This window comes from Thamnophis sirtalis, unplaced genomic scaffold (genome assembly GCF_051295495.1).
Source record: "Thamnophis sirtalis isolate CommonGarterSnake01/CBP01778 unplaced genomic scaffold, rThaSir2_p1.2 scaffold_15, whole genome shotgun sequence".
Classification (NCBI taxonomy): domain Eukaryota; kingdom Metazoa; phylum Chordata; class Lepidosauria; order Squamata; family Natricidae; genus Thamnophis; species Thamnophis sirtalis.
In genome coordinates this window covers 41,841,137-41,864,215 of record NW_028261395.1, presented here as the reverse complement: position 1 = coordinate 41,864,215, position 23,079 = coordinate 41,841,137, and the positions used below count along the sequence as shown (strand labels likewise).

Genomic DNA, 23,079 nt, shown 5'->3' with positions numbered 1-23,079 from the left:
CAAATAGCTTGCTGTCAGGCAGGCTCAGATCAAAAGGTTTGGGATCCACCGAAATGAAATGGAAATTACAAAATGCAAAGCACAGAGTCAAGGACACAAGGAGGGGTGTGTGTGTGTGTGTGTGTGTGTGTGTTTCTCTCGGGGAGGGAAAAAAACCCGGGGTGCCCGCCTGTTTGGGAATGAGAAGCATGGATAGGAACGCAATTTTTGCTCTGTGTAAGGATCCGAGGATTTAAGGACTGGTTAAAGAAGAAGGAGGGGGAAAAAAAAACCCCAGCTTTTCCTACATTAAAAATTAGAAGTTCTTAAGCAGAGAATAGCTTCTTATTTCAAGAGAGACATAATTATAATGGGCTCTCATCCTTTCAAAGCCAGTTAAGGAGCCTTAATCTCTTTTCTTAGCAACATTTAAACTACCTGTTTATTACTCGTGCTGGGAAGCCTATTACTAAAATGACTTCCTTAATAATAATTTGTGGGGAACGCTTGCAGAAAAGCGAGACATGTACGCTGCCTTAACAAAAGGGGTGTTTTCTCCGAAACGGAGTACGGAGAAGGGAAAAGGATCTTGGCATTTTCTACCCAATATATATATAAAAAAACAAAAACGCATGCAGAAAAAAAGACAACTGGGGATTGTGCAGAAATAAATCCCAGTTAGCGTCTTAAAGGAGACATCCGCGGATCTCTCTGGGCTCAGAGCAGAGCTCCTTCCTTTTCAGTGCTGGGGATTTTCCACAAGTACCCTGTTTCCTCGAAAATAAGACCTCCCTGGAGATTAAGCCCAATTCAGCCCTATAATCCCAGATATAAGACATTCCTAGCAATGGGTGCAGGACAAGAATTCTTTAAGCTGAGCCTGAAGACCGACATCCTTGGCGCATTTCATGCTCAGATCTCTGGAATATTGGGAGAGCGGTGTGGAGGTCTAGAGGTGGAGCTCCTGCCTCAGAATCAGGAGGCTGTGAGTTCGATCCTAGGGAGAGGCAGATGTTTCTCTCTCTGAGCACAATGAGAATATATCTGCCGAAAAAAACTCCGCACTGGCGACAGGAAGGGCATCGGGCCACTAAACACACAGCTCCATTCAGTTGCCCGGACTCCACCCCACTAGGGATTAGGGTGTCATTACAAAGAGATGATAATCTCTGGAATATTGAAAGGGGAAAGACCAAGAACGGGAGCTATTAAAACTCCCAAAATATATACCCGGTTTCCCCGAAAATAAGACCTCTCTGGAAAATAAGCCCAATCGAGCTTTTGAGCGCATGCACTAAAATAAGCCCTCCCCGAAAATATTGCAACACAGCAGCAGCCATGAGGGGGCCATGCTCGCCGCCTCCTGCACCTCGAAAATAAGAAGACCTCCCCGAAAATAAGGCCAAGTTCTTATTTTGGTAGTCAAAAGAAAATAAGACCCTGTCTCATTTTCAGAAAAACATGGTTGTGTGTGTGGTGTGTGTGTGTGTGTGTGTGTATCTTCAGCCTCCTGCTATTTGCGCTACCAGTTTTGAGGCAGCACGTTGTCTTCGGTGTTTCCACACACAGAAGGAACAAGATGTGCTTTCCTTGCATGCCCAGCCAGCTAAAACAAACTTTGCCCTGTTGCTAAGAAACTGCAAAGGATTCTGGGATTGGTCCCCTTTTGTGGATGGAGTCAATAGCTCGGGGAAGAGAACAAACAGCTGCTTTTTCACACCGCTTCCGCATTTTTCAACCGAGACTAAGAAATCCACGGCTGAAGGCCTGAAAAAAAGGGGTGAAATCCAGCAGGTTCTGGAGAACCGGTAGCGGAAATTTTGAGTAGTTTGGAGAACCGGCAATTACCACCTCTGGCTGGCCCCCAGAGTGGGGTGGGAATGGGGATTTTGCAGTATCCTTCCCCTGGAGTGGGGAGGAAATGGGGATTTTACAGTGTCCTTGCCCCGGAGTGGAGAGGGAATGGGGATTTTATAGTATCCTTCTGCTCGAGTGGGGAGGGATTGGAGATTTTGCAGAATCCTTCCCCTGGAGTGGGGAGGGAATGGGGATTTTGCAGTATCCTTCCGCTCGAGTGGGGAGGGAATGGGGATTTTGCAGTATCCTTCCCCTGGAGTGGGGAGAGAATGGGGATTTTACACTATCCTTCCCCTGGAGTGGGGAGGGAATGGAGATTTTGCAGAATCCTTCCCCTGGAGTGGGGAGGGAATGGAGATTTTGCAGAATCCTTCCCCTGGAGTGGGGAGGGAATGGGGATTTTGCAGAATCCTTCCCCTGGAGTGGGGAGGGAATGGGGATTTTGCAGAATCCTTCCCCTGGAGTGGGGAGGGAATGGGGATTTTGCAGAATCCTTCCCCTGGAGTGCGGAGGGAATGGGGATTTTGCAGTATCCTTCCCCTGGAGTGCGGAGGGAATGGGGATTTTGCAGAATCCTTCCCCTGGAGTGCGGAGGGAATGGGGATTTTGCAGTATCCTTCCCCTGGAGTGTGGAGGGAATGGGGATTTTGCAGAATCCTTCCCCTGGAGTGGGGAGGGAATGGGGATTTTGCAGAATCCTTCCCCTGGAGTGGGGAGGGAATGGGGATTTTGCAGAATCCTTCCCCTGGAGTGAGGAGGGAATGCGGATTTTATACTATCCTTCCCCTGGAGTGGGGAGGGAATGGGGATTTTGCAGAATCCTTCCCCTGAGCAATCTCAGTTAAATAGAAAAAATTAAAAATAATAAAAAGAGAGAAATCGCAGCTTTAACAGACAGATGCAATGCATTGCTCAAACAGACAGACTGCGTGACGTTGATTAATCTTGGAACTATCCTCCCTCGGCTGAAAAGGGAAAAATGACTCCCCCCCTTTTCATGGCCTGTGTGTCCAAATGCCCAGGCCACGAAGGGCAGCCGAGCACAAATGTTGAGGCCTTCTTTCTTTGGATGGCACAAGTGAAGCTGGAAAGAGGCCTCTGGATTTCCAATCGAAGCCCCAGCCATTTCCAAGCACGGAATCTCAATCCTCCGATTAAGGGTTTTGATTTTAAGGATGCTAAAAATATTCCGTTCGGCCTACACCCCTCCCGTCCAGAAAGGATCCCCCCACCCCCACACAAAAAAATTGCAAGGGAATGAGCCGAGAGGGCAATGAGCTGGCTTATCCAGCAGTTCCAAAACTGGATCAGTTCCAAAGATTTGCCCTATGAATCGGAGTGGGGGGGGGGGCGGCAGCCTGTAATACGGCTAACAAGATGCTGACTTCCAGTCAAAGCAAATGAACAGGAAGAAATGAAAAACCGGTAAGAAAAATTATCTAACCCACAGCCATAAATCAAACCTGGAAAAGGCAAAGAAATCTTGAGAGCATAAATAATATTGAGGGTCAGATCGGGATTTTTTTCAAAAAGAAAGAAAGAAAAGGAAAATGGAGGGTTGAAACACTAGCCCCCCCCCCCTAAAAAAAAAGCTATTTGATTGAAACTAATTTGGACAGAAAGGGAGAAAGCAGAGAAGTGACAAACCCACTCAAATACAAATGTTAACTCTGGATTTGAAATAGAAATCAAACATTCCGAAGAATTTACTTCGTCTGAACTTCTTCCAACTAATATATATTAAGCAACGCCAAAAAAATCAAGAAAAATGCAGTTCCAAAGCTGCCTCCATTTCTTCTCCATCCAACTTTCTGGATGAACTCTTGTGCTGTAAAGTCTGAAAGCGACATTCTACTTTGAAACAACCTAGGATGGATGCCAAGCATCAAATCCTAGCCTTAGGAAACTCAAATTATGTCCCAGATTGGTCTCTCCAGTGAAAATAAGGATTAGGGGAGACAGCAAAGCAGTCTTCCAATATTTGAGGGGCTGCCCCTATTCACCAAACCTATTCACCAAACCTATTCACCAAAGCACCTGAAGACAGGACAAGAAGCCATGGATGGAAACTAACCAAGGAGAGAAGCAATCTGGAATTAAGGAGAAACAACAAGTTTCTTAGAATGACAACAATTAACCAGTGGAAGAGCTTGACACCAGAAGTTGTGGGTGTCCATCACTGGAGGCTTTTAAGAAAAGACTGGAGAGTTACTTACAACACAATAGCACAGTTGGAAAGGACCTTGGAGGTCTTCTAGTCCAACCCCCTGCCTAGGCAGGAAACCCCATACCGTTTCAGACAAATGGCTATCCAACATCTTCTTAAGTGTTGGGGCATTCACAACTTCTGGAGGCAACTTCTGTTCCACCGATTAATTGTTCTCACTGTCGGGAAATTCCTCCTCAGTTCTAAGTTGCTTCTCTCCTTGATTAGTTTCCATCCATTTTGCTTCTTGTTCTACCCTCAGGCGCCCTGGATAATAGTTTGACTCTCTCTTCTTTGAGGCAACTCCTGAGATATTGGAAGACTGCTATCATGTCTCCCCTAGTCCTTCTTTTTATTAAATTAGGCATACCCTGTTCCTGCAACCGTTCTTCATATGTTTTAGCCTCCAGTCCCCTAATCCTCTTTGTTGCTCTTCTCTGCACTCTTTCCAGAGTCTCCACATCTTTTCTACATCATGGCGACCAAAACTGAATGCAGTATTTCAAGTGTGCCCTTACCAAGGCCTTATAAAGTGGTATTAACCGTTCACGTGATCTTGATTCTATCCCTCTGTTGATGCAGCCTAGAACTGGGTTGGCTTTTTTGGCAGCTGCTGCACACGGCTGGCTCCTATTTAAACGGTTGTCCACTAGGACTCCAAGATCCCTTTCACAGTTACTGCTATTGAGCAAGGTACCACCTATATTCTACCTGTGCATTTAGTTTTTGTTGCCTAAATGTAGAACCTGACTCTTTTCACCATTGAATCTCATTTTATTAGCTAGTGCCCAATGTTCAAGTTTGTCAAGGTCCTTCTGTATCTTGAGCCTGTCTTCTGGAGGGTTGGCTATTCCTGCCAGCTTGGTGTCATCTGCAAATTTGATGAGTTCCCCATTTATTCCCTCATCCAAATCATTGATGAAGATGTTGAAGAGTCTTCATCAATGACTTGGATGAGGGAATAAATGGGGAACTCATCAAATTTGCAGATGACACCAAGTTGGCAGGAATAGCCAACTTGTCTGAAATGGTATAGGGTTTCCTACTTGGGTAGGAGGTTGGACTAGAAGACCTCCAAGGTCCCTTCCAATTCTGGTGTTATGGCCGTAACAGCAGCTCACAAGTTATGCCTTGTCAAAGCAATGCTCCTTCGTCAAATTACAAATATTCACAAGCGCACTGCAGGGAAATTAATGTCTCAGAGCTGGGCCCACTGGAAAAGGGGGAGGAGGAATGGATTTGTATTTAGATTGACAAAGACGGCTTCCAAACGGAAGCAGGTGTTGGGAAGGTGCGTTAAAATTTATGAACTCGCAAACGCACCAATATGGCCAATTAAGTTTTATCATCATTGTCAAGGATCTGACTGCTTTTTGGAGCAGATGTATTAGAAGATGGTGGGGACCTAGCTTGTTTCTTTCCAGCTGTGGAGCAGCCTGTCACCCCACAATAGCAGTAGACACAAAAGCAGGCTTCGCGTTGAAAAAGATTGGCTGTTGCAAGGGTCAGATTTCCTTAGGCTTTGGTTGGGATACACAACCGGGCCCAACATTTCTGTCTCTTGAGCAACACAGTTAAGTGAGGTTTGCCTCGTTTGGCCACTTTCCTTGCCATATTTGTTAAGTGAATCACTGACGTTGTTAAGTTAGTCACATGGTTGTTAAGTGAATCTGGCTTCCCCCCCCGAATGACTTTGCTCATCGTTAAGGTCACCAAAGGGGATCGGGTGATGGCGGGACGTTCGTCATAAATATGAACTTGTTGCCAAGTGCCTGAACTTTGATTGTGTGATTCACGGTCGTTAAGTGTGAAAAATGGTTGTAAGTCACTTTTTTCAGTGCCGGTTCTAACTTTGAACGGTTTACTCGAGGAAGGGCTGTAAGTCAATGTCTTCCTGTGTTTTGGGCCAATGACGAGGTTGGAGCACTCGTGATGGCGTGGGCTAGAAACACCTAGAAGGATCCAGAAAAATGTCCAAATCTAAATCCTCGGCAATCATATTATATGGATGTAGTATCCAAAGTTCTTGCTGAAAATGTGCTTTTGAGTTAAAAGAAAAACAAGCATCAAGATTTATCTCTTGCCAAAAAAGAGTTTTTCCATTCTAAAGGCTTGGTGTTAAGCAAGCCAAAATTCCATTTCTTCCACCCACAGGTTTGGGGAATATATATATAGCACCGCCCCCTAGAGCCGCGAACGACTAGCACAGATGTGCGAGAGGAACCTTTACCTAATTAAATATATATATATATATATATATATATATATATATATATATATATATATATATATATATATATATATATATATATATATATATATATATATATATATATATATATATTTAATTAGGTAAAGGTTCCTCTCGCACATCTGTGCTAGTCGTTCGCGGCTCTAGGGGGCGGTGCTCATCTACCTTTCAAAGCAGAAGAGCCAGCGCTGTCCGAAGATGTCTCTGTAGTCATGTGGCCGGTGTGACTCAACTCCCGAAGGCGCACGGAACGCTGTTACCTTCCCACCAAAAGTGGTTCCTGTTTTTCTACTTGCATTTTTGACGTGCTTTCGAACTGCTAGGTTCAAAAGTCACAGGAGTTCACTCCATTACGCAGCGCTAGGGATTCAAACCTCCAAACCGCCGACCTTTTTGATTGACAAGCTCAGCGTCTTAGTCACTGAGCCACCATGTCACAATTCAGGTAACACCGTCAAGGCACAGAAAAGCTATTTCTAGTTGGGGGTTTTTTGGGGGGGAGGGGAGGGGTCTGCTGGTCGCTCAGTGGGCAACCAGGGGTAACCGGTGCAAGACAGCAAGGCTGAGCCCTCAGCGCCTCCTTGGCTGAACCCAGGGGTAGGAGAGCAACGACTAATCTTGAGTGATTTGGGTGTAAGCTGGCAAGGTGAGAACCTGGCAGCTGGGTGAAGCCAGCTGCGCAAGCCTGCCTCTTGCCACCTTCTGACATGAAGGATCCGAGCAAAAGTGATGAGAAATTTAGGCGGAGCCCAGCAGGAGCCAGCCTCCCAAAACAAGCCTCCTTACCACTTCGTCTTCCGTCCAGCATTTCTCGATCAGTTTGGGGACGGGCTTCCTCACCAGACGCTGGAGGGCCTTCCCGGCATCGTAGTTGCTCTCGTGTAGCTGCAAGAGAGGAAGAGAGAATAAGAGGGAGGTCGGTGGAAACGACGCTAGAGAGACACGAATCCTTTTTCCTGAAACAGAACCGAAGCGGAAAGCTTAGTGCCTCAAGTCGAAGACCGTTTTGGGTTCTGAAGACAAAGTCACATTTTCCCCGATTCTTCCCACGTTGTCTGCCTGAGAACCGAACTCCACACACACACACACACACACCACTCATTCCTATGACTCAGCGGCAGTGGTGAGATTCAATTTTTTTTACTACCAGTTCTGTGGGCGTGGCTTGGTGGGTGTGGTGTGGCTTGGTGGGCGTGGCAAGGGAAGGATACTGCAATATCTCCATTCCCACCCCACTCTGGGGCCAACCAGAGGTGGCATTTGCCGGTTCTCCGAACTACTCAAAATTTCCGCTACCGGTTTTTTGAACTACTCAAAATTTCCGCTACCGGTTCTCCAAACTACCTCCTCTTACATTACTAGGCAACACAGCATCAACAGTAGAGACTTTCAAGTTTCTAGGTTCTATCATATCTCCAGACTTAAAATGGACCCCTAACATCCAAAATGTCATCAAAAAAGCACACCAAAGAATGTTTTTTCTGCGCCAACTCAGGAAGCTCAAACTGCCCAAAGAGCTGCTGATTCTGTTCTACAGAGGAATGATGGAGTCTTGTCCTCTCCACCTCCGTAATTGTCTGGTTTGGCTCTGCAACCCAACAAGACAGACACGGACTTCAACGGATAATCGGAACTGCAGAAACAACAATGGCTACCAACCTGCCTTCCATTGAGGACCTGGACACTGCAGGAGTCAAAAAGAGGGCTGTGTAAATATCTCCAGACCCCTCGCATCCTGGACGTAAATTGTTTCAACTCCTACCCTCAAAACCACGCTACAGAGCACTGCACACCAGAACAACTAGACACAAGGACAGTTTTTCCCCCAAATGCCATCACTCTTCTTAACACCTAATTCCCACAATACTGTCAATAATTTACTAAGACTGTATTACTATTATTCTTCTCTTCCTTCCTAGTATCTATCTCTTCCCACTTATGGCTATAACCATGTTGCTTGTATCTTTACAAATTACATTGTTTTATTTGTTTCCTAGTACAATTTGATTGTTTATTAGTAACTTATGACTATCACTAAGTATTGTATCCTATGGTTCTTGATGAATGTATTCTCTTTTATTTTTCTTTATGTACACTGAGAGCCTATGCACCAAAGTCAAATTCCTTCTGTGTCCAATCACACTTGGCCAATAATGAATTCTATTCTATTCCATTCTATTCTAATTTTCCTATTTTAAATTCTAATCTACTCTATTCTATTCTTTCCTTACTCTATTCTATTCCATTCCATTCTGCATTCTATTCCATTCTTTCCCTATTCTATTCTTTCCTTATTCTATTCTATTCTTTCCTTATTCGATCATATTCTATTCTTTCCTTACTCTATTTTATTCCATTCCATTCTGCATTCTATTCCATTCTTTCCCTATTCTATTCTTTCCTTATTCTTTTGTTATTCTACTCTATTCTATTCTTTCCTTATTCAATTCTATTCTTTCCTTATTTGATTCTATTCCATTCCATACCATTCCATTCTGCATTCTATTCCTTATTCTTTCCTTATTCTAGTCTATTCTTTCCTTATTCGATTCTATTCCATTCCATTCCATACCATTCTGCATTCTATTTTATTCTATTCCATTCCATTCTATTCTAACATTAAAAGATAGGAGGCGTTTCACACGGTTTGCTGAGCCCTTCTCTTTTCCTCCAGCTTAAGAAACGGAGGCATAGAAAAGGGAGGAGGAGAGGGGGGAGCGAGAGAATGCAAAAATCAATATTTTGAAACTGCCGGGGCTGTTGCGATGTGTATGTTTTACTTTCCTGAAGGGCTCAAATGAAAGCAATTAAGCATCGGAGCCCCGCTTTAATCTCCCTGTTGGCTGTAGGGCAGGGAAGGAGGCAGGCAGGCAGGGAGGCAGGCCGGCCTTACACCATTACCTGCTTTAAATGCTAATGTTTTCCCCGTCCTCTATTCCCCTTCGTTTATCTCGCAGGAGGCCTTAAAGAGACGCTGCCCCCTCGCACGCCTTATTAGCATCACAAGGGGCAAGGGTGTCTGTGTTCGTGCGCGCAGGTGGGCGTGCATTGGGACACCCGCCTTGCCACCGTGCGGCCTTCTGCGCTCAGCTCTCGGCCCCCGCCACCTCCCTTTGGTAATGAATCTGTGAATTACGCCGCGCCACTTCCTGACACCGCCAGCCTGGGCGCGTCAAAATATTGTGCTCGGCTTGTAATTCGTAGCTTAATTTAAAGGCCCCCGTTTTCCCGGCGACCTTTCCGAGACAGAAGCACGGCTGCGTATCTGGGGGCACCGGCGTGGCGAAGGCACCTCACCTCCTCCAATTATGGCCATTACCAGCCTGGCTTGAAAAGCATCTGGACCGGGATGGTTGGGAGGGAGGGGGGTTGATAGGAAATAATGGGGAGTCCATTAAGAACCAGGCCAGGGTCTCGGACGGCTGGTTGGTTGGAGAGGGAAGGAGGGAAAGTTTGGGCTAGCTTTACGGATGGGCTCCCTGAGGTGGGTTCCCACCACTTTGACCGAACCGGTAGTGGCATGGCGGCCTAGGTTGCTGGAACCGGCAGCGACCCAGGCCTGCCATGCCCCCGAACCAGTTCCCTTGTTGCCGCCACTGCCATCTTGTTTTTTGAGTTCCGCATGAGTGCAAAACAATTTTAATTGAAGTGTGCAGGCGTGCAAAGTACGCGCACGAACAAACCGGGAGTAAAGCAGGCCAGAACCCACCCCTGCTAAGGGGTCTTGAAAGGGGTGTGTGTGTGTTGTTTTTCCCCTCTCCCCCTTTTTCCCCCTCACCCCCTAATGCAATACACATGTGACGCCCCCTGCGCATGCATGCAAGACCCGTGGTGCCCCCACCTCTGTGAATGTCTCCATGATCCCCGTGTGCGCCCTGACCCCCGTGCATCGTGTGACCCCCCAAGCACATGTGACCTTTCTGCGCTTGCCCCGTGCATGTGTGTGACCCCCCGCACTGCCCCACCCCCTACACATGCGCAGCAGAGACTTGAAAACCAGCTGGCTGGCAGGCGGCGCATATGCAGGCGCGGTGGAGCTGAGCTGTGGCGACGGCTGGTGTGCCGGCAGAGAGGGCTCTATGGCAGGCGTGCCACAGATTCGCCATCACGGGGCTAGGAAAAGCTATAAAATACCGTGTTTCCCCGAAAATACGGCAGGGTCTTATTTTCTTTTTACCTACAAAATATGGCTTGGGCTTTATTATGGGGGGAGGGTTTATTGTTTTGGGGTTGCCGGGCGGCTGCTCTCTTGCGAGCGGGCTCCCAAAGAGCCGGGCACAACCTCATGGGCCAATGACTGTGTTGCGCTGTCACAGCAGCGCAACACAACAGCCATGAAACGACCACGCTCACGAGCAGCCGCCTGGCAACCCCCCTCTTCAGCTGGGCACAGGGCTGCTCACCAACTTAGCGGTATCCCGAAGGCGGCAAGCAACGCAATCACCTTTGCCTCCCCCCAGGTTCCCGCAGCTTGGCACCTTCAGGATACTGCTAGGTTGGTGAGCGGCACTGTGCCTGGCGGAGGTGGGGGGGGGGGTTGTCCAGGGGGCTTATATATGGGAGGGGGGGGTTATATTTTTGCCCACCAGAAAAATGTGGCATGGCTGTATTATGAGGACATGTCGTATTTTCAGGGAAACATGGTACCACTTTTTAACACAATCCTCCAAAGGCTGCATCTCCGTCATGACAATAATGGCTTTTTCCGCCCCCACCTCCCTGCAAATTTGAGCCAGGCACTCAACTTCACCCTTTGGATCTTGGGAGACTAAAAGCGGTGTGCGTTTCAATTGCGACCATCAAGGGCATCAGAAGCCGCAACGCGAGGGCTCGTTCTACGGGAAAATTAGAGGCGCTGCTATCAAACGCCGGCTTAGTGCCTGCGAATTTTAATTAAGGCATGGATTTACAAGGGCTGCAAGATATTAAAGGCAGAAGCTGTTTTTCCGCTGAAGGATCTTTCAGCTTTCTTCCCCACCCCCACCCCGCGCATTAAAAAATATAGTTGAAAAGGAAAAAAAGAAGAGAAATCTTCCAGCGAGGAATTGTCAGGAATCAGGACTTTTATATAACACTATTAAAGCCAAGCCGGGCCTGAATTTTCTGGCCTTTGATATCTTGGAGGGGAACACTTAAGAGCTCTGCCTGTCTCTTCAAATATCTGCAGATGTTTTAATGGGAAGGGGGGCAGTGGGGAGGTGAAGAAGATAAAGGAAGGAAGGAAGGAAGAAGGAAGGAAGGAAAAAGAGGGAGGAGGAGAAAGGAAGGAAAGAATAAATGGAGAAGGGAAGGAAGGGAGGGAGGGGGAGTTAGGAAAAAGAGGGAGGAGGAAGGAAGGAGAGAAGAATAAATGGATGAGGGGTGAAGGAAGGGAGGGAGGGAGGAAGGAAGGAAAAAGAGGGAGGAGGAGCAAGGAAGGGAGAGAAGAATAAATGGAGGAGAAGGGGAGGGAAGGAAGGAAGGAAGGAAGGAAGGAAAAAGACGGAGAAGTGAGGAAGGAAGGAGAGAAGAATAAATGGAGAAGGGAAGGAAGGAATGGAGGGAGGGAGGGAGGAAGGAAGGAAGGAAAAAAGGAGGAGGAGTGAGGAAGGGAGAGAAGAATAAATGGAGAAGGGAAGGAAGGGAGGGAAGAAGGAAAAAGAGGGAGGAGGAGGAAGGAAGGGAGGAGAAGAATAAATGGAGGGAAAGAGATGGGAAGGGAGGAAGGAGAAGAATAAATGGAGGGGAAGGGAATGGGGGAAGGAAGGAAAAAGAGGGAGGAGAAAAGAAGGAAGGAAAAAGAGGGAGGATGGAGGAAGGAAGGAAGGAGAGAAGAATAAATGGAGGGGAAGGGAAGGGAGGAAGGAAAAAGAGGGAGGAGGAGGAAGGAAGGATAAATGGAGAGAGAAATAAATGGAGGGGCGGAAGGGAGAGGAGGGCAGGAAGGAAATATAGCAGCCTCGTGGTTAAGGGAAACAGAGGAAATGTTCCACCAACTAATATAAATGCTGCTCAGCAAAAGGGGGAAAGAAAAAAGCCAGCCTTATTCTCTCCAGGCCTTTTGGGTGTAATTAACAATAAATCACGCGGAGGGTTACAGCACCCTGTTATTACATAAATAAAACCCTGGGAAAGAACTTTGTCAGGAATGATTTACGGGAAGGGCTCCTCTGAAGTTTATTGTATTTCCATAATAAGGCATCATAAGAGCGTGTACATTCCCCCCCCCCCCATTATCATTTCTAAACATCCACCCGCCCCTCCGCGCCACCAGACGATATTCCCACCTGCCCATTGGAAACCAGACCAGGACGGATCTCTTGAAAAAAAAACCAGGTTTTTACCAGCCAATTTGGGCTCCCGGCAAAACCAAAAGCATATATATATATATATGAGATATATTTCTCAGTTGCTCTTGGAGAGGAGCTGATGCTTTATATATATATATATATGCTTTATGCTTTATATATATATATATAAAGCATCAGCTCCTCTCCAAGAGCAACTGAGAAATATATCTCATCTGTCTCTTGTGGTGGTTTCAGAAAAGGGAGGGAAAGGAGGATGAAAAAAAATGAAAGGCACCGGCGTTAAGACACAGTCACGGACCTTAGCCCCTAATAAAGACATTTGTTCCATGTGGTTTGGCTGGATTGCTATTATCCTTCTCATTGTTTCTACTACCTTCTCTTCAGTGGTGGGTTTCAAAATTTTTTCGAACCTACTCTGTGGGTGTGGCCTCCTTTGTGGGAGTGGCTTGCCAGCCATGTCACCTGGTGGGAGTGGCTTGCCGGCCATGTGTTCTCTCTCCTCTCTCTCTCTCTCCTTCCTTTTGTCTCTCTGTCCCTTTTTCCTTTTTTCCTTTCATCTCTCTCACTTTTTCTTTCTTTTTTTCTTTCTTTCTTTTTTTCTTTCTCTTTCTTTTTCTCTGTGTGAGTCTGTCTGTCTGTGTGCGTGTGTGTGTGTGTGCGTGTGTGTGTGTGTGTCAGTGGTGGGTTTCAAATTTTTTTGGAACCTCTTCTGTAGGTGTGGCCTGCTTTCCGGGTCCACTGGTGGAACCTCTTCTAACCGGTTCGGTAGATTTGACGAACCGGTTCTATCGAACTGGTGCGAACTGGTAGGAAGCCACCTCTGCTTCTCTTATTAGTATCTTATAATTGTATTCCTAAGGGGGGAAATGCACCACCTAAGAGGGGATAATCCAACATGCACTCAAGTAATTCAATTCCCATTTCACTTCCCGAGAGAAGTCAGTGGCTTCTTGTTCCCACGCAATAACAGGGACCGGCCGATTAAAATGCTGCAAAGAAGAATCTGGGATGGGATGTGAGGCACTCGGTTAGAATTGCTCAAACGTTTATTTCTGGAAAGGCGGAAGTTGACTTCTTACTGTGTTGAGAGCGTTGAGAGTGGTGTCATCCCGGGAAGCCGCCACGCAGCCGTCTTCCGTTGAGCCGCCGTCGCACATCCCTGCGAAAGCCGCCATGCTCCTTCAAGGGCCAAAAAGAAAATTGGATTTTAACAGGCGGCGACCGTCTTCGAGGTGAAGCGAGCAGAGCCAAAACGATATTGACGGGTAATTTTTTTCCCATCGGGCTAAGCCCTCAACTTAAAACAGGGATTAGAGGTAATCCTTGATTTATGGCCGCAACGGAGAAGAGAAATTCAGTCGCTGAGCGAGGCAGCGGTTCATTGTCATGCCCCGTTTTTATGACCCTTTTGCCACAGTTAAGGGAATCTGTATGAACTGTTGCAAGCTGAGAGTCCCTCTAGTGGTGGCGCAGTGGTTAGAATGCAGCACAGGTGGTCCTCGATTTACAACAGTTCATTTAGTGACCATTCAGTGATCAAAATTCAGATGCTTGGCAACTAGTTCATACTTACGACCACGGCTGTGTCCCACGGTCATGTCATCCCCTTTTGCGACCCTCTGATGAGCAAAGTCAATGGGGGAGCCAGATTCACCTAACCGTCGGGTTACTCATTGAACAATGGCAGTGATTCACTTAACAACCATGGCACAGAACAGTCGTAAAATGGGGCAAACCGCCACTTAATGAATGTTTCACTTAGTGACATAAATTTTGGGCTCAATTGCAGTTGTAGCTCGAGGACTGCCTGTATGGCAGGCTAATTCTGCCCACTGCCAGCAGTTCGATCCTGACCGGCTCAAGGTTGACTTAGCCTTCCGTCCTTCTGAGGTCGGTAAAACGAGGACGGATTGTTGGAGGAAAGAGGCTAACTCTGTAAACCGCTTAGAGAGGGCTGTAAAAGCACTGTGAAGTGGTATATAAGTCTAAGGGCTATTGCTATCTTCCTTCCTTCCCTCCCTCCCTCCCTTGTGGTTAGAATGCTGTGTTGCAGGTATGGTAAACAAAGCAAGTCAAACTGTATATTATAACCTATTAAATGAAATAATAAACGTATAAGAATGATAAATGTTAAAACACCTGTAACCAAACGACATGCTGTATGTGATGATGGTTTTTTTGTGGGGTTTTTTTTGTGTTTTTTCATTGTGTGTATGTGTTGTCTATGTAATAAAAATAAAAAGATTTTTATTAAAAAAAAAAAAGAATGCAGTGTCGCAGGCTAACTCTGCCCAATGCCAGCAGTTTGATCCTAACCGACTGGCTCAAGGTTGACTCGGCCTTCCGTGGTCAGTAAAATGAGGACTCAGATTGTTGGGGGCAAGAGGCTGACTCTGTAAACCGCTTAGAGAGGGCTGTGAAGCAGCATACAGGTCTAACTGCTATTGTTATTTTTTCTTCCTCCTTCCTTGCCTCCTTCCCGCCCACCCCTCCCAGTGGTTAGAATGCATTATTGCAGGCTAACTCTGCCCATTGCCAGGACTTCGACCCTGACCAATTGGCTCAAAGTTGACTCAGCCTTCTGTCCTTCCGAGGTGGGTAAAACGAAGACCCAGATTGTCGGGGGCAAAAGGCTGACTCTGCAAACTGCTTTGAGTGGGCTGTAAAGCATTGTGAAGTGATATATAAGTCTACGTTCTATTGCTATCTTTCTTCTTTCCTTCCCTCCCTCCCAGTGGTTAAAATGCAGTATTGCAGCCTAACTCCGCCCACAGCCAGCAGTTCGATCCTGACAAGCTCAAGATCGACTCAGCCTTCTGTCCTTCCGAGGTGGGTAAAACGAGAACCCAGATTGTTGGGGGCAAGAGGCTATTGCTATTTTCACTTCCTTCCTTCCCTCTCTCCCTCCCTCCAGTTAGAATACGGTATTGCAGGCTGACACTGCCCACTGCCAGCAGTTCGATCCTGACCGAGTGGCTCAAGGTCGACTCAGCCTTCTGTCCTTCCGAGGTGGGTAAAACGGGGACCCAGATTTTGTGGGGCAAGAGGCTGACTCTGTAAACCGCTTAGAGGGGGCAGTCAAGCCCTGCGAAGCTGCATATAAGTCTAAGCTCTATTGCTAGGACAGAGCCCACTTTCAGAACGAATCAAAAAGGGGGGGAAAAAACCCCGGCCTCGTGGGACACCCCAGTGCAGCCCACCTCTCTTCCCAAAAAAACGCACCCCGGCTTTCCAAGCTTCCTCCCTAATCTGAAGGAAGCTCAGTTGCTTTTGAGGTGCATTCATGCGCAGATGTGCCAAGCAAGGGACGTCTCTTTCTCAGAGGCAATTTGAGGTTTCCCTGAGGTCCTGGGCGGGCCAATTTCCGAAAGTAATTATTACCTGGCTGCCCGTAGGTACATGAGTAGATCACAATCGTTCACTCCGGGCATCCAGACCAGCTCTTCGTGACGCGTCACCGCGTCTCCATCTCCGGAAGGGAAGGGCTGCAGCTCGGGGAGCTTGGCCTGGAAAGAAGAGGGAAGATAAAATCAGAGAAACGTCCCCCCGTCACATCCCTTCGCACGGGCACTTGAGGCGAACTTTTAAAAAGCGGAGGTTAAAGCAAACCTTTCAAGTTGAGAAAGTCTTGAAATGTAAAGAAAAGCGGCTTGGTGCCCTGTTGGGAGAGGAACAGGCTTCACACAACCAAGCAGGACATCCAAACACACAGTTGTGGCCCGCCAGTGGAGCTGGCAGCAGATTCGAACATTGAGGAGGTTGGGGAGGAACATGGGCAGGTCCTGGGTTCTGGGGAAGGCTCTGCATTGGAGGCAGAGAGTGGGAGAGAGTCGTATGACAATTATCAGCTGCCTTCAGACATCAGTGAGGCAGAAGAACAGCTGGAGCCTGTTCCCAGTGTGCGCATGCGCAGAGTTGCCAGAGGAAGGAAACAGCTAAAGAACAAGGGAGTAAGGCCACAAGTGGACGATGAATGGCCCCTCCCAGAGGGAAATAAAAGAGGAGCGACAGGGGAGTGGAGTTTGCAGGAGGCCATTAGTTAGCTTAATTGGTTCGTGATTCTCCAAGACGCCTTGCCAAGTTCTGCAAATATCGGCCTGGCAGCTCTCCAAGCCAGATGAGGTCTGTGACTGTAAATCCTCCCTTGAAAACTTATCTGAGTGTGAATGAGCGGAATTCATAGTAAATTAATAAAGGAGTTTTTTGTTGGGACAAGGAGTTTGCTTCGTGCTCTTGGGAAGCCTCGGTCAAAACAGGATGTAAGCAACACCAATTCTTCAAACTTTGTTTGTGGAATGGCTTTTTTTGGAAAAATCAAACTGCACAGTGAGGCGATGCTGGGGGCAACCTTACCTGATGGCTGGGCCCAACCCGGATTTCTCCTTGGGTGCTGTTCAGCCTCCTGCAAGTTAAAGACACAGAAGGGTTAAGACAGATCGACTGGACTGGGCCACGAGTACAAGAGAACGAGGAAAGCTGCAGCCCTCAACTGACTACAACTCCCAGCAGCCCCTACCCACACAGGAATTGCGTTGCTGGAGGAATGGCAGAGATGCCTCATGCGCAGCACTCAAACGAATCCCCCTTCTGCTGCATGTCACTGGAACAGGAGGCGCCAACAGTTCTCGAAAGGCACAGAAAGTTGGGTTACGTTTAGAGTGGGCTCACCACAGTGCAACGGAGGAGCTTTTGGTGGTCATGTGCTGGCTAGGAGGTGATGGGGAACAGCATGTGATCTTTGGATTTTAACATTCAGGAAGGGAAGGGGGAAGGGGAGGGGAGGAGAGGAAGAAGAGAGAAGGGAAGGGAAGGAGGAAGAGGGAGGGAAGGAAGAACAGGGAAGAAAAGGTAAGGAAGAAGAGGAAAGGCAAGGGGAAGGGGAAGGAAAGGAGGAAGAAGGAATGGAAAGGAAGGAAAGGGAAGGAAAGGAAGAAGAGGGAAGAAAAGGAAAAAAAGAAGAGGAAAGGAAAGGAAGTTGAGGGAAGGAAAGGAGGAAGAGGGAAGGGAAGGAAGAAGAGGGAAGGGAAGGGAAGGGAAGAAGAGGGAAGGAAAGGGAAGGGGAAGGAAAGGAAAGGAGGAAAAAGGAATGGAAAGGAAAGAAAGGGAAGGAAAGGAAAGGAGGAAAAAGGAATGGAAAGGAAAGAAAGGGAAGGAAAGGAAAGGAGGAAGAGGGAAGGGAAGGAAGAACAGGGAAGAAAAGGAAAGGAAGAAAAGGAAAGGCAAGGGGAAGGGGAAGGAAAGGAAAGGAAGAGGGAAGGAAAGGTAAAGAATTTGATTTAAATCACATCGGTTTCAATCACTAAGAAAAAGGCCTGATTTAAATCAACTCGGTTTAAATCCTAATCTTTAAAGAGCCACTGTCATCTCTCCCGTGAAGCTGTGTGAATGCATCCAATGCAGTGCATGTTATCTCAGTTTGCAGGGCTTGGATTCACTGTTTACCAAAAGATGTAAATATTGCAGAAAATAACAGCCTCGTGCTACATCACTAAGCTCCATTTCATGCTGAACGAACTAAATTATTAATGAATCTTAAATAGAAAACTGTCTTGAGATAGATTTTTTTCCCCCATCCATTTTATGGAAATAAATTTGATAAAAATAAAAATCCGATTTAATTTTTTTTAAAAAAAAAACATAGATTTTTATCTGCCCTGTTTACGTGGAAAAGGAAGTTTGGGGTGGATGCAACCAAGAATGGGGGATATGGTTCCCACCAAAACAGTGTAATTGGGGAATTTGCGGGACCCTGGGAGAAAAGTGGGCACGGGGTGGGAGACTGACCCCGTTTTGATGGGCTGGTAAACCTGGTTGGAAATCATAGAAAGGACCGGGTACTGTCATTGTTTGAAGCCGTCATGTAGGATGAAGAGGCCTCGGGTAGGTGGACCTCAAGTCTTCTGCGGCTCCAGCCTCGCCTGGGCTAGGCAGAGTTTCCGAGTTTGGCAAGAGTGCGAACCTACATATCCGTTCCTTTTAGTTCAGGCCAGATTGAAGTACACCCCTGGACCGGATCCGTTTCCTGGGCCTTGAGTTTGACACCCTGATGTAGAGGATGGCTGGCCAACTTACCGTATTATACAGAGTATAAGACGCGCCTTTCCCCCCCTAAAAGAGGGTGAAAATTGGGGTGCGTCTTATACACTGAATGTAGACCCACCCACAGGCCCCATCCCTTTGGCCTCTGCCTCCCCACAATTTATCTTTTTGCAGCAAATGAGGGCTTGCTGAGGCTTCAATAGGCCATAACAATCCCTGCAGCCTGAAACAGCTGATGATCGGGAGAAATTGAAAGTGAAACTTGCTGTTTGCTCCACTTGGCAAATTGCTGGGAGGCAGATTTTTTTTTCTTGTGCTAATCAGGCTGTTTGCTGCAAGGAGGTAAGTCAACAACTACAAATGCCTATAGAATGTTCAAATTATTAGACTTATTTTTTTAAAGACTGCTTTATTATTATTATTCTAGACAACTTAACAAAATGAAGAACCTTTTAAAATAAATGCTTGATCTGAAGAGGCCCCGTGCTATTGCTTTAAAAAGTGCTATTCCTTTAAATAGCAGAGAATAACTATACTTCCAGAAAGCACATCAATTTTAACAGCATCTGTACAAGTATAATCTGAAATATAACACTACAAACAGTGTATATTGTCTGTGCTATTTGTTGCAAGGAGGCAAATTGCTGAGGCAGATATTTTTCCCTTGTTTTCCTCCCCAAAATCTAGGTGCGTCTTATACTTCGGAGCGTCTTATACTCCGAAAAATACGGTATTTCAGTTTTGGTCACCATGATGTAAAAAAGATGTGGAGACTCTAGAAAGAGTGCAGAGAAGAGCAACAAAGAGGATTAGGGGACTGGAGGCTAAAACATAGGAAGAACGATTGCAGGAATTGGGTATGTCTAGTTTAATGAAAAAAAGGACTAGGGGAGACATGATAGCAGTCTTCCAATATCTCAGGGGCTGCCCCAAAGAAGAGGGAGTCAAGCTATTCTCCAAAGCATCTGAAGGCAGGACAAGAAGCAAAATGGATGGAAACTAACCAAGGAGAGAAACAACTTAGAACTGAAGAGAAATTTCCTGACAATGAGAACAATTAACCAGTGGAACAACTTGCCTCCAGAAGTTGTGAATGCTCCAACACTGGTAGTTTTTAAGAAGATGTTGGATATCCATTTGTCTGAAACGGTATAGGGTTTCCTGCCTAAGCAGGGGGTTGGACTAGAAGACCTCCAAGGTCCCTTCCCACTCTGTTTATTCTATTCTATTCCATATTTTCTATTATATTCTATTGTATTCTATTCCATATTTTCTATTCTATTCCATATTTTCTATTCTATTCTATTGTATTCTATTCCATATTTTCTATTCTATTCCATATTTTCTATTCTATTCCATATTTATTCTATCCTATTCCATATTTATTCTATTCTATTCCATATTTTCTATTCTATTCTATTCTATTGTATCCTATTCCATATTTTCTTTTCTATTCTATTCTTTCCTATCCTATTTCTTTTCTATTTTCTTTTCTATTTTCTATTCCATTCCTATTCCATTCCATTTCTATCCTATCCTATTCCCATTCCCATTCCCATTCCCATTCCATTCTAACCGAAGGCCGGCCAACGTATTCCGACTGCACCTGTGTCGGCTTAGCATCAGATCCACCTTGAATTTTGAAAAACCAAAACAAAACCGGCCATCCCTTCCCTCTTCAAGGTTGCTTGTGCCATGCGATGCACTTGAGGGTCCCTGGCTGTGCCCAATTGCTTTCAAAATGGAAAAAGGTTGGCAGCCGTGTGCGCTCCGGAGTCTTATGTTCCTCTCTTTTTCTCTCTCTTTCTCTCTCTCCGGAGTTCGTGGCGAGGCAAGAAAGTGAAAAGCCGGATTGTTATGTAAAGAAATGGGGGGGGGGGGGGGAAACCCCCGCAAGAATAGAAATCGATGTTCCCGCAAGGCAGGCAAAGCTGGGTGTATGTCGTCTTTTCTTCCAGTCCGGCTGTATTTTTTTTCCACCGTGAGGAAAAACAAGCCGCACGAGCTTCGGTCTTTTCTTCCGACACATTTGGGGGACAATAGCTCCCTGCCCAGGAAAGCCTCTCACGACAAGAGCAAGCAAGGGGGGGGAAAAAGCAACAACAACCAACCACACAACAAAAAGGAAACACACACACTCTTCTTCCTTGTGATCTTCTTCGCAGGGACCGGAAAAAGCCTGTTGGATTTTTTTGTCGGTTTGGCAAGCTCAGATCGGAGGAGGGAATGGAGCCCAGAAACCGAGATCGGCGCAACCGAGCATTTATGTTGTCATATGTTGCAATTTTTTTAGCACAAACTTTCTCGTAGATGTAACCCCGGGCTAAGAAGTGAAAGCAAAATGTGATGTGCTCCAAAGAGAAATAGGACGTTGGATATGCAAGAGACACAAGGCGGGGGGGGGGAGTGGGAATTTTGGTGGGAGGGAGGGGGGAAAGGCCCCTGTTCATCATCTTCATCATCATCATCATCATCATCATCATCATTTAACAACCCCATAATCCCTTTGTGGGGTGGAGTCTGGGCAACTGAATGGAGCTAGCAGAGTGTTTAGTGGCTGGATGCCTTTCCCTGTTGCCAATGCGGAGTTTTGTTTGGGAGATATATTCTCACTGTACCCAGAGAGAGAGAGAAATATCTGCCTCTACCTAGGATTGAACTCACAGCCTCTCGATTGCGAGGCGAGAGCTCCACCTCTAGGGCACCGCACCACTCTAAAGGTCCCTGTTGATGGAACTGGAAAATACAGGTAGTCCTTGACTTACGACACTTTGCTTAGCGATGTTTTGAAGTTACAATGGAACTGAAAAATGGGACTGATGTCCATTTTTCAAAGTTTATGACGGGGGCAGCATCCCCGTGGTCACATGGTTTACATTCGAATGCTTGACAACTGGCTCCTCTTTATGACGGTTGTAGTGTCCCAAGGCCACGCGACCTTCTGACATGCAAAGTCAGTGGGGAAGCCAGATTCCCTTAACAACCCTGTTACTAATTTAACCACTGCCGTGATTCACTTAACAACCGTGGCAAGAAAAGTCGTAAAATGGGGAAAAGCTCACTTAACAAATTTCTCCCTTGAACACCATAAATTTCGGTGGGCTCAAGTGTGGCCGTTAAGTTGAGGACTGCCTGTAACTTTTCCTGCCATTAAGGATGTGCCCAGATGTGGGTCACATCTGCTTCTCAAAAGTTTTAGAAGTACCCCAAATTTTTTTGGGGGGGGCGAAATGCGTGAAGAGGAGAGGCAGGCTAATTTTACAGTGTGTCCTCAAATGCCTGCTGCTGCCACATTTGTCAGGCTGGGAATGCTGGGAGATGTAGTCCCAATATGTCTGGGGGCAGAAAGAAAGGTAGAGAGTTGGATGGGTCTGGAGGTGGAGGAGAGGGCATCGTGGGGAAGGCACACAGGAAGGAAAAATAGCAAGGAAAGAGAACAGCAAGTGTATTGCAGGTGTCCTGTCCCCCACTTATGCATGGCAAGGACCCAAAGATCAGCTGGCCAGCAGGAGGCACGCATGTGCATGCGCGGTGGAGCTGGGCTGGGGCGACAGCCGGTGTGCCCACCCAGAGAGGGCTCTGTGTGCCACCTGTGCCTTAAGTTCCCCATCACAGGCCTAGTTTGTTTGTTTGTTTGTTTGTTTGTTTGTTTATTATTTATTTAATTTGTTTGTATGCCGCCCACTCTCGAAAGACTCAGGGCGGCTTACAAGTAAAAAAGGGAAGGGGAAGACATACAGAAACAAAACAACATTAAAAGTCCACAACATTCACAACTTAGGATGGGGCTGGACAACTCAACAGCCCCAGGCCTGCCAGAACAGCCAGTTACAATACAATAGCAGAGTTGGAAGGGACCTTGGAGGTCTTCTAGTCCAACCCCCTCCCTAGGCAGGAAACCCTACACCGTTTCAGACAAATGGCTATCCAACATCATCTTAAAGACTTAAACCTTGATTAACTAAAGTTAATCAAGGTTAACTTCGGACCACAATCAAGTAAACAATACCGCACTCAAGAAACTGCCAAAGAGCCATCACCAAATTTAAAGAATCTCTGAAGACTATCTCCACCAACACCGACGGGCAGCTCACCAGAACATAAACTGAAAGCAAACCCCACTCTTTAGTAGCAACTGATAATGTCACATAGTTGGGTAATGAAACGTCAGCAAGAAAGCTCAGAGAGCACCAAGGATTCCCCCCCCCCCTGCCCGCGCATTAGCTATGTTCACCGCCTTGAGTTATTTGTACAAAGGTGGGATGGAAATAAATAAAATGAAAGACATCTACCCCAAACTTTCAAAGACGACTTCAGAAGCAGGCTGGGAAAAATCCGCAGGCGAGGAACAGTTTCTATGGAGCTTCCAGAGTAAAACAGAAGAGCCGAGGTGGCGCAGTGGTTAGGGTGCAGTACTGCAGGCCACTTCAGCTGACTGCTATCTGCAGTTCAGCGGT

At 46.6% G+C, this 23,079-nt stretch overlaps 1 protein-coding gene across 6 annotated transcripts in view; it reads right to left on the bottom strand.

Annotated features, from left to right (window-relative positions):
• RERE (arginine-glutamic acid dipeptide repeats) overlaps positions 1-23,079 on the bottom strand; it is a 275,789-nt gene that overhangs the window by 80,691 nt on the left and 172,019 nt on the right. For all 6 annotated transcript variants that reach the window (XM_087702075.1, XM_087702078.1, XM_087702077.1 and 3 more), the window contains 4 exons: positions 16,937-16,985; positions 15,965-16,089; positions 13,663-13,762; positions 7,080-7,178 (listed from right to left, as the gene is read on the bottom strand). In XM_087702075.1, coding sequence (XP_087558201.1) covers positions 7,080-7,178; positions 13,663-13,762; positions 15,965-16,089; positions 16,937-16,985 — 373 coding nt within the window. The remainder of the gene's footprint in view (positions 1-7,079; positions 7,179-13,662; positions 13,763-15,964; positions 16,090-16,936; positions 16,986-23,079) is intronic.